Source organism: Mycteria americana, chromosome 2 (assembly GCF_035582795.1).
Source record: "Mycteria americana isolate JAX WOST 10 ecotype Jacksonville Zoo and Gardens chromosome 2, USCA_MyAme_1.0, whole genome shotgun sequence".
NCBI lineage: Eukaryota > Metazoa > Chordata > Aves > Ciconiiformes > Ciconiidae > Mycteria > Mycteria americana.
This window is the reverse complement of record NC_134366.1, coordinates 6,134,920-6,146,973: the sequence shown is the minus strand read 5'-3', so window position 1 is coordinate 6,146,973 and position 12,054 is coordinate 6,134,920. Positions and strand designations below refer to the sequence as shown.

The 12,054-nt window shown below is 44.0% G+C and overlaps 1 protein-coding gene across 1 annotated transcript in view; it reads right to left on the bottom strand.

The window, feature by feature from the left end:
* The window catches only part of OXSR1 (oxidative stress responsive kinase 1), a 94,401-nt gene that overhangs the window by 69,672 nt on the left and 12,675 nt on the right, over positions 1–12,054 (bottom strand). Inside the window, exon 2 of the mRNA XM_075492313.1 lies at positions 4,239–4,351. Within this exon, the coding sequence (XP_075348428.1) occupies positions 4,239–4,351 (113 nt within the window). The remainder of the gene's footprint in view (positions 1–4,238; positions 4,352–12,054) is intronic.

Here is a 12,054-nt window from a genome sequence, read left to right as displayed (position 1 = left end):
GGTTATTTTGAGGGAGATGTTATACCACTGTGTTTCAAGGATTGGCAACAGCAGCAGCGCACCCAGCATCCCACAAAGGAAAGGAGAGGTAAGAGCAAAACACAGCAGTGAAGAGTGTCCAGCTGTGAAACACACCACATGAGCAGACTGTTTTCAAACACACACCAAATGCTGCATGTTTGTTAACTACTGTGGGTTGCAAGACAAGTAAGAAGTGGAACTTCAGTAACAAATCAAAAAGTCCAAGACCAAGTGTAGACAACACTGTATTTGACCACCTCTCCTTACACTCCACTTGCAGTCACACTCGTGAGCAAGAATCATCATAAACTATATTGTACTTCCCTTCCTGCTGAACCCCACATGCCATCTAGAAAGGATCTGGGAGCATTCAAAAACGTACAGAAAAAAAATAATCAAGCACGGGAATAAATTCCTGACTAACATCACCTAATTCAGTAGCTGGGCTAGAAAGAGCCACATCTCTGTACTAAATTACTCCTGCCTGTCTGCGTTCTTTACAGCAATTAGCAATTCTGCTGAAGAGCTTAATGCCCTCGACTTGGTTTGCTCACGATGCAACAAAATTGGTCCTTCCTACATTCCCATACCCTGTAGCAGCAATAAATCAATCTATTACATTAACCTAAAATGTCATGCAGCATTTGCAAAGTATGCAGGTTATCCCTGGCCACCCATACGGCTCAAGTGTATGTGAAGATACAAGGATCAAGATCAATACCTTTAACAAGCCAAGTCACACCACTTAACCACCCTAAGCATGGCATCTCCACAAGCTGTGAGGTGCTCCCAGATTCCCAGGTGCTCTGGGCACCTGCTGCTATAGAAGCTTAAAGGAAGCTCAAGGCCACTCATCCATTCAGCTAGTGATAGGGCCACTTACTGTGCATTTCCCAATCCCACTCCAAACTAATCTTCCTCCTCTTCTCCACCCCAAGAAACAGAAGCACCAGCCACTAAGCAGCATGGACATTGAAAGAGTCGTAGAAGAAACAAGTCATCCTTATCGATAGCAGAACTGTTTGCCACTCTCTGTACCCTCTCCCAAGCAACATGGCACTGTTTTAGCCTCTTTGCTAGGCAGGTTCTGGGAATAAACAAGCTTGCTTCAACAGAGAAGTCTATGGGTCTGAAGCACCATAGGAAAAAAAAAAAATTAAAAAAATAATTTAAGCACAATTTTCCCTTTTCTATCTCATTGCCCGATGACCAGGCACTGCTGTAACACAAGAGCATTGTCCTGACCCCAGGTGGTACATCAAAGTTTACTGTAAGCTGACTATTGTGCTCAGATACCTTTGGCGCAACAGAAGGCTAATGGATCTAATAAAAGCCCAAGTTCATGCTTTTAACTGCATTGGAGGAGAGGAGAAAGCAAGGAGGAGGCATAACATACCCCAGTATGAACTCATCATATTTCTCTTTGCACTTGCTTCGTAAAACCACTGTAATCTGCAAGGACTTACATTTACATTTTTTGGAAGGAAAAAAAAAATCCTGCAATAACAAGTAGTTGCTCAAAAAAGGTAATTAAACTGATTGGGGAAACTGCCATGAAAGGAGACTACAAGACTGAAAAGCTTCAGAATATTTACTTTGGGGAAGAAGCAAATAAAAACAGAGACAAGATAAAAAGTAGGGGAGGTAAGAGCACTGAGCAGGGAAGTCAGGAACTTCCATCCTTTTGGCTCTCGCACGGGGAAACGACATCCAATAAACTGCCAAATTCAGAACAAATCCAGGGAAAACACTTTTTCACGCAACATGTCTGCCTTGGCAACCACTGCCCCAGGAAGCTGCTACAGCTCAGAACCATCCTATTCCCCCCTCCACCTCTCCATGATTTTAAGTTCAAGAATATCTATAGTTGCATTTTTAAAGAGCTTTCAAAAATAATTAAGAGATCAGCTTAAATCTAGATAAGCAAAACTCAACTGTTACAGGTCCAGACAACAACTTGTTTCAGGAGAGATTATCCCAAAATTGCCCAGAGGTTGATTCTTGCACTTTCCTCTGAAATATCAGACACTAATCACTTACTCATGCTCCTTAAGCCATGTACAAGTTTTCTAGAGGGGCTACAGACTTTGGGAGCACAACTCAAGACACAGTAGAGAGGCTTATTTCAAAGATGAGGCCAATAATCTGCCTTCTGGGGTACACAGAAAAGGAAAACCACTCACAGACTACCACTTCTGAGTCTGAAGAGGAAGACCTTAAACCAGTCGAGGAATCAACTGGTTTCAGCGGGAGAACAGTTTATCATCAGGTTCCCTCTACATTTTTGCACAGTCTCCTGGCCTAATGTCTCACTATTAAAGCAGTTATTTTTATAGGCCATGACCAAATTTGTCATTTGGAGCCATTTAATGCCTGTGTTGCTGTCTGTAAAATGCTACAAGGTAAGTCATGAAAAGTCTGTTTACTGACAGCAGGTATGGGAAGACCTCAATTTCCTGTCTTCACCCTAGAATTAATGAACAGTATTTGCCACATGATGCTGAGATGTGAATATTTGCCTTCACAATAGACTTATACACAAGCCTACAGAAGGACCTGCACTAGATCTGGTCACAAAATTGGAAGGTTAGGAGAACTGACGACAGCAATTCATTGCAGTCCTACCCGTAACAAGAAAAAAATCATTGTGAGGAATGGGTCAGCCAGAGATTTAAAATATGCAATTAGAAGTACTTATCTAAAATTACATGCCAAGTCTCCGCAGCGTATCTTTCTGAACCTAACCCTTTTAGCTGGAATTGGCAATTACTCAAACACTAACAATCTCAATTACTACATCACGGCAATACAGTTAGGAATACTACTGAGGCAGAGTAGTATGGACAAGCCACATCAGAGACTTGAAAAGAGTACCAAGGGATGGTATCAGGACAAAAAGACCAACTGTGAAAAGGGAAGAGATCTCAAACTCCTACACTAGCATGAGCCGTAAGAGGATTTGAACACAGGTCATCTTAAGAGTCCTACATGCAACCCTTCGCAGGGGCACTAAAATGTGACAGCTTGGATGGAGCCTTTCCTCTTCACAAGAGGAGATTTGCAGGTACCCGTAATGATAAAAATAGCATTAGTCACTAGATGGAAACTGGAACTGTGGTTCAAGTGACATGCTAGTCAAGTGTAGAGCTATAGCCAGGCCTCCTGAATTCTATCTCTGTTCTACTTTCTAATTGCAATCAGCAAAACAAAAGCCGGGGTTAACACTACAGAAGCTATCAAGATGCAAGTGGAAAGACAGACAGGCAGGACTAAAAAAATTCTAGAGAGTTGCTTTAAAAGGAAAGGTGCTACAAGGCCTCATCTCACTGCCTTTCCTCAGACCCTGCCAGCCAGTATTTACTATGGAAAGTTTTATCCAAGAGAGCTTCCTCGCCACTGGTGGAGACAGCTCAATGTTCACAGGAACGCCTATTTCTGCCCGGCTTAAATCCAGGGACCTTCCATATGCGAGGTGAACGTGACAGCTGCTGCACTACAGAAGCACTAGCTCACATACACAGGAAAGGAGAAGACGAAGCCCATCAACATACAAGTCAGATGAGAAAAAGGAAATTTTAGTTACCACAGCTACCTGCCAGAAGCTGTTTTCCATTGAGAAAATCTTGAGAAAGAGGCACACGGCAGAAGAAAATTACAGAGCTACAGCTCCAAAGGACTCTTACCTCCTGTCCTGAACTCAGAATTAGTGGAGGTTTCCATATGGCAGCTTGCAATATGTCAGAGTGATCCCTTAGCCGGCATCAGTACCAGAAAGCGATTAGGAACAAGAGCTAGTTTATTCAGTTTTTCTCTTAACAAGTGAAGGGAAAAAAAAAAAGTAAAGAACTGCAGGAAAGGGAGAGAAAGCAAAACCAATCCCTTAAATTTTAAAGATTCTGGAAGCACATAGCTCTGGATGCCTCTCAAACTGCAGAGCTCTTGTGGGTACAGCTGAGCTTCACACTTGCACGTTAACTCTGTTCAAAACAAAGGGATTATACAAAGTGCTTAGCTCTAAACAAACAGCCTGAAGTTCTCCAAGAGCTGATCTTTTGAAGTACCATGTCCCACAACCAGGACAATTGAACTGCCTCTAGTGAAATCAGTCAGGTCCCCTCACCCCCACACCACCTCAAGAAAGGTTGTTTCAGGCACTTAGCAAACATAAAGATTATGCTAACTGAAATACAACTCCCCAGACAGTTTTGATTGCATACCAGGAGTTCATCCATGCTCGTCTGACACTTCTCAAGATTGATCCGTTTAATTGCCACCTTCTCCTTCTTTGGAGTGCAGAAGGCTGCCTGCACCACTGCAGTTGCTCCACTCCCTGCGGGTGAAAAAGATAAATAGTTAGCAACATCTTATAGGACTTCTGCAGAAAGGAAGGGAGGTCAGACAACAAAATTACAAGTGTCAGTTAGTAAAGACAGCACAGCCAGGTGAAAACCCAGTGAAGGCACTCCCTGCTCCAGGTCTGTGCAACTCAGCAGGCCAGCTCAGCTGCGACATCAAAGCACTGGGCTAACCAAACGAAAACAAGTGGATCTTTATGAGGATCATTACAGATTTGCAGATTAAAAAAAAAAAACAGACTCCAGCTTACTTATAACAGAGGAGTGATTCTTCTCATGTGCTTTTAAAAGGCAGGCCACCAAGGTCACACGGACTTTTAACCTGATGCGTTCACCCAAAGTGTCGAAACAAGCCACACTGTTTGCTACCAACACTAATTAGATTTTTCAAATATTTTTATGTACTAATTGCTGTTCTCGTCTCCCCTCATTTTATGCAAAGACACAAGGTAGGCTTCATTCAAGCCTGTTCAGTTCCAGTTCTCACACAGTAGCACACCACCTCGGTGTCTAGGTTGAAAACCACAGCCAGAGAACGTTTAAATTCAAATAGTGAAAAAATACCTCATTTTAATGTACAGTTGTTCAAACTGCTAGAAGTAGGGATAAGAGTTCTGGATTTAAACTGCTCAGCAATAGCATGTCCTTTGATATCAAAAGGAGTTTGCACCAGTGAGACTTAAAATGTAGTTGATAAGTCCTATTTGTTGGCCTCCAGAAATAGTTGCAACATTCACGCCTCATCAATAGGACACCTTGTTGCTTTACTTTCTACCTTCATCTTGGTTCCCCACATTTACATACTTTACTGGAAAGGAATAAATTCAAATCAATAAAAAAGGAGGTAGGATAGGTGGAAAATAGCTCAAGAGCTTCCTATTGCCAGTACCTAAAAAAATGCTATTAAAAATAAACCCACAGCTATTTTGTTCGTTATTCCAGGTACAACTCTTGAACCCACTTGGGCTGATGAGGGAGACAAGAACAGCTATTCTGCATTTTGGAATAAAACACCTATTTTACCAGATTCTCCTGTTCTTAACACTCTAAAACCTGCTCCCAGATTCTGCAATACAGGTCAAGCACGACTTTTTTGCAAACTTTTTTTTTTCCTAGTCTGTTCATATAAACTGAGGGCAAAATCCTGCAATCTCATCTTCAAACAAAGGCTACTGAAGCTCCCTGCAACCACCATCAATAGTCTTGCAGTGCAAGAAGTGCACCAAGTCACAGTCAAACTTGAATAAAGTGCCAGGTGGGGGAAAGAGCTTGAAATCCAGCCCTGAGAGATACAGGAAAAACTGCTCCATCCAAAGTCACACTGAAATAAATTACAAAGCCGTGAACTGTGGGGCTCTGCTCCTCTAATCTTGAACCAGTACCCGCTACAGGGGAACTACAGGAGTTCCGCTTCACTTTATATGGCATTGCAAGTATACCCTGGACAACAGCTTCAGCTTGCCAGTTGATTCCCTGCACTTAAGAGTTTACATTTTAACAGCAGAAGGCAGCAATGTGCAGAACACAAAATGGCAAGGTTGCTAAAGCTGTACTATTTCATGAAGCAAATGGGTTTTTAAGAAGTTCAAGACAGGGCATTTATTACTTGCACGAATATTATTTTTCAGAGACTATTCATAGCAGAGGGCAAAGCAAAGCTACGAGGAGAAGCTTCGGTGGAAGAAAAGGATAGCAATAGGGGCAAGAATATTTACAAGGGACTTTGAAAACGAAGTTTGAGTGCCATAAGCAGGCTCTTGAGCAAAGGATGGAGATGATGGAAGTGTCTAGGCACACATTAAGAAAAAACACTCAAAAAAACAAGGTGAGGAGGTTTTGACAGCCAAGTTTGGCTAGACTGCCAGGAACAGGGCTGAAATACACAATATTAAGCACGGGACAAACATCCCAAAAGCAAACCTCCACACACTCCCTGTGGTCACTTTGCCCAGTGGGTACAAGATGCAGGGCCCCAGCACAGACGTATTCCCACCCACTGGAAATCCTGGGTTGCACTAACCAGCTCCTCTCCACCCAGTACCTGCTTCTTTAAACTTTTCTGCTGCTTCTTTGGGGGGAAAAAAAAAAAAAGTGAAAACACACAAAGTGACTCAAGACAAAGAGAGCAGAGCATACAGAAGTGGTGACAAAGGCTGGAAAAGCGAGTTTGCATTTCCTAGCACTGCTGGTCTCCCTGCAGCAATAGCCCTTTGGAGGTCAGAACAAAACCCAAAAACATTTGTGCCTGTATCATTCCTTTGGAAAGAGTTCGGTCCCAGAAGAAACGTTGCTGCTGACACATTCAAAGCACCAGTATTATGATTTCTTTCTTTAGATGTCTTGGTGCATAGTAATAGACAGAGGCTGAAAACACAAGCCAGATGCTGTAAGAATATACGACTGTGCACCCCAGAGACTGTCTTGTCACACAACCCTTTCCACTCTTCATTTAGTTTTGGAGTGCATATTTTCATCTCTAAAGCTACTTGCACAGTCCTCATCAACAGAAGAGTATCTGTGCTCAAAGACTCTTCCTGGATATCTCAGACACTCAATAGCTTCAGCATACACCTGCTTCGCCCCACAACATGACATACCAGGATTTCTGTGCCAGTTAAACCCAGTCAGCATAAGCATGACTGGCAGAGATGCTTCTTACAATCCAGATGTGGTACCACTACTGTAGACTGAACTCTTCACAAAAATTCTTCACATGAAGTCCGGGGTTTTATAGAAGTGACTACACAAAGAGTGGCTTTGTGTTTTCTTTAAGATGTTACTACCAGAAACAATAGATACAGACTAATGAAAAGCAGGACCATGCATGCTACAGCTCCTTCCCGCTCCTCGAGCCTGCCTGATCAATGCTCGCTAGGACTGCAGGGCAAAAACTGCTTCTCACTAAGTGTTTGGACAATGCCCCAGCCTACAGGGATCTGATCTGTTATGGGTGTATGGCATTATTTGAACAGTAATGAAATCCCAAACTAAATCCTTCTGGGCACATGGCAGCGAATCATCTGAACTCAAGACTCCTCCCATTTAATTCCCTGCTGCTCCTACTTCTGTGGCAGCTCTCTTCAGTTCGATCACCACCTGCTCTCCCCACTCTCCCCACTCCCCCCTCTCCCACTAATTCGTCATTTCTTTCAGCTCCTCTGTAGCCCTTAATTACAGAGAAACAATGAAATCTCAAAAGCCTATCAAGCAAGGATTAAGCCAAGCTGCAGCACGATGTGCCACAAGCAAGCTGCTCTTTGGTAGCAGCAGTGGCGTGCCGTGCTTCTGGGACCGAACAAAGACGGGTTTCCATGCTTCTTTGAAGAGTACAGAAAACATAGCAACACGGACACTTCAGGCTTTGCAGCCATACAATTTGTTTATGAAATTCCAGGGGGGCAAGAGAAGGAAGGGAGGAAAGCTCCAGCAAGGATGCTAAACACGTTGCTAAGTGAAAACAAGCATAGATAGAGATGACAACACCAATGGAGAGAAAAAGAAAAAGCCTGGCAAGGAAGTTTTTTAAAGTTTAGGAGTGGGTAACAAATATACGGGGCACGGTAGGGAGAGAAGCGATATCCCTGGCTGCTATGAACCATCTTCAATGAGGAAAAAAATCACACAAGGGCAGTTTGTACTAGGGTGGCACAGCTTAGACCAGCCATCTCTCCTAGCAGATGCAGATCTGCTGCAATCAGAGCCAACTGCAGTCCTGCGCGCTGCTCAGCTGCAACAATATGGGGAGCACTGGGTTAATGTTCCTCTGCTCAGTTCATGCTTGCTCCCTACCTCAAGACACTCCCATCAAGGTCAGTGCTGAGGCTCTTCCCTCTGCGCCTCCCTCAAGATCAGCTTTCGGAGAAAATTCGCTCCCTAGTTAATCTCTTCCAGCGTAACAGCTTAGCAAAACAATGAAAGCTGGGCACAGCCAAATGCTTGCTGCTTTATTCCTGAAAAGCAGGAGAGCATTTTGTTGAGGGCTGGGGGGGAGGAAAGAGACCCTGAGTGGGTATTAGGATCTCTTTAATACCCCCTGCTTTCACCTCCGTAGGCTCTCAGATACAGTTCCAACACTTAGGATAGCAGCTGCAAAATTCCTGCCTAAGAGGGTCACAACCTGCTTTAGGAAACACTGCCTAAGGAGAAAAACATACCCTTTCTAACCCTTGCTTCTTTCATGTTTTTATGATTAAATGGTTCTTTCCAAAATAAAACCAATCTCTGAAAGGATGAAAACAACCGAAACCAAAAACTCCCCAAGCACTCGGTTACTGAAGCCTGATTTCCCAGGGTATTTCCTCTGGTCCTCTGGATCCACGCTCCTCCAGAGCACCAGCCTGAACTTCTTAAGCTGAGACAAACTCCCTGAAGAAGTCCACTGCCAGCCTTCAAGGGAGGCTGGACACCATCTCTTCTGCAGTCACATAACTTATATGAAGCTTGCTTTTTTTAAAAAAAAAAAAAAAAAAAAAACACAAACAACAACAAAAAAACCCAAACACAAATCCTCTCACATCTCTGTTAAAGTTGATGAAAACCAACGATTTCAAGGCTATTTGGAGGCATGGAAAGACAGAGGACTGACCTGAGGACATAGCATGTTCATATTGTCATGGTTTAACCCCAGCTGGCAGCTCAGCCCCACACAGCCGCTCGCTCACTCCCCCCCGGTGGGATGGGGGAGAGAATCAGAAGGGTAAAACTCATGGGTTGAGATAAAGACAGTTTAATAGGTAAAGCAAAAGCCCCGCATGCAAGCAAAGCAAAACAAGGAATTCATTCACTGCTTCCCATGGGCAGGCAGGTGTTCAGCCATCTCCAGGAAAGCAGGGCTCCATCACATGTATTGGTTACTTGGGAAGATAAACGCCATCACTCCGAACGTCCCCCCTTCCTGCTTCTTCCCCCAGCTTTTTATGCTGAACATGACGTCCTATGGTATGGAATAGCCCTTTGCCCAGTTTGGATCAACTATCTTGGCTGTGCCCCCTCCCAGCTTCTTGTGTGCCTGGCAGAGCATGGGAAGCTGAAAAGTCCTTAGCCAGTGTAAACATTACTTAGCAACAACCAAAACATCCCTGTGTTATCAACACTGTTTTCAGCACAAATACAAAACATAGCCCCATACTAGCTACTATAAAGAAAATTAACTCTATCCCAGCCAAAACCAGCACACATATACACTCGGTTTCCAAGGATAACTGAATCTTTGCAGCCACATAAAGACATTACAGCTCTCCCAGTAAGACTGGGATGAATTGCAGTGATGCCTCCTCCCAGGTGAATGCAATTGAAGCCAGAGGTCCTTTTGGCAGAGATGTCTGCTTAAGCCATGGGAACAGTCATGCCAAATGGTTACAAGACAAACGTCAAATCCTAGCTCTAGAACAGTATTCCCCCACCATGTGCAATGGCAATTTAAAGCAGCTACATAGAAAGAGCACTCACAAAACAGTGTTGCTCAAGGTTTAAATCCATCCCACTACTGGAAACTGAGTTTCAGGTACCCTGGGAGATGTGAAAACCTCCCTTCAAGGTAACTCAGCTGCCCACACAGCTGTTTCAATCAGCAGGGGACATCTTCCACAACAGCCTTGGAGCATCAGTCTTTATCTTAACATGGTATCAAATCACCTCCATAGAGGAAATACACTCTTCGAGGCTCAAATGAATGTTACAAGCAATTTAGGTTGGAAGGAACCTCTGGAGGCCTCTAGTCAACTCTCCTGCTGAAAGCAGGGCCAAATCCCAAGTTAGATGAGGTTCTTCAGCATCAAATTCAGTCTAATTTTGAATATCTTTAACAATAGATACTTCTACAACCTTTTTGGCTATTCCTGTGTTTGACCACCCACATGGTAAAGCTTTTTTTCACTTCACTTCACTATCTAATCAGACTTCCCAACATTGCTCACAACTATGGCCTTTCACCGTGCACCTCTGTAGAGTCCAGCTTCATCTCTTCCGTAATGTCCCACTAAATAGCTGAGGACAGCAACAACATCCCCCCTCAGCTCACTATTCTAAGGCTGAAGAAACCCAGCTCTCCCAGCCTGCCCCTGTAAGTCATCTTCCCAAGTCTCCTTCAGCATTAGACCATGCTCAGTTGAACACCTCTGCACAACCCTGCCCTCTCCTTTCACCATTCCCCAGCACAGACACAAGCTCTCTATTTTTAAGAGAGATCTGGAATCCATCCTCCACTATCTGGAGTGCAGCGCCAGAAAGCCGCTCGTGACGCAGGCTCTGTTTATAATTGTGCCCCTGGGTTTTCCTCTTATGAACAATGCACACAAAACACTTCCCTGCAAGGCTGCTCTGGACCAAGCAATGGCTCTCAGGCTCCAGGTATCCGGTTTCAGGTAAAAAAAGATAAAAATTCAGAACCACATCCTGTGGGCTCTGGCACGATCTCTCAAAGGGTTTATCTTACACCCTGCTGGTTACACCAACCAAAGAAATCACCTGTTGCAATTAGCTGCAGAAGCAGCGAGAGAAGTAGACAGTTTGCTCCACTCCACATCTTTTTATGGGATTACGCATCTATAACAAGCAGAAGATCCAGCTGTGGAATCACACACACACCCCAAGGTCTCTTGGTCAAGGATGTGATATTGACGGTCCTCACTCCAAATCACACAGACAGGACACCCAAAGCCCAGGAGAGCTGCAATGCTTTATAACACAGACTCAGTATTCACACCTGCCACTGCAGGCATGGGGACGGCAACCTCCATCTCCGGATGCTTCAACTCTTTGACAGCCTTATGCCAAAATGCTGTGGGAGCCCTGCTCTGTGGTTCCTCATTCCAAGGACAATACAGTAATAAAACAAGAAGCTACAAGACTGGGAATAGAATTTCTTAAGCGTTCTTACAGAGCACAGGGCAGATACAGATCTAATTAAACCAGAAATTAAACACCAGATTGCAAACTCAGACTGATCTTGCATTGTTCGGTCCATTTGCTGTAAAGGCAAAGTTATGCCTCTATTTTCTCCACCTCATTTGAGGTTTCTGGTGAGAAGAGAGTCCTCTCGCAAAGAATGAGCCTCTTCTGAAAACAAGCTAGCAAAAAAGCCTATTCTTAAATTTGCAGCCAGCTCAGTATGGGGTGGGAATACTCCTTTCCCCAAGCAGGACTTGGTAAGAAGAGTCCACTGGATGTCAAAAGTCTTCCTGGCACAAGCCCCATGATTCAGGAAGAGTGAAGTACTGCAACGTTAATGGTCCTTGAATACAGTCACAGCTCTTCAAGCCATCTCCCCACTATGTGTCAAATTCTTACTACAAAATGGAAGACGCAATCCACACTGACAGTTAGAAACAACATTAATAAAACCAAAGGGAATTCTGAATGGACTCAGACATATTCCTAGTACTGCCACAAAAAATCTGCTCACCCATGGTGAGGAGAAAGCTTTCACAGGAAGGTGTCACCTACTCAGCCCAGTACTGCAGGAAGAGCTGCAAATGTTAACGATGCTAGAAGTGAAGTTACAGCCCTGAATCCAGCAGGAAGATCACTCGGGTGCTTCTAGCAGTGCTCAGAGCAAACCCCAACAGCAAGCTGACCCTAAAGGCTGCTGTTAGAAACACTGCAAGCAACAGCGAAACCAGTAAGGGAGAATTCAGCTAGTTTTGTTCTGTGCCTGCTTGGAAAACCTGTGGGAAACTAA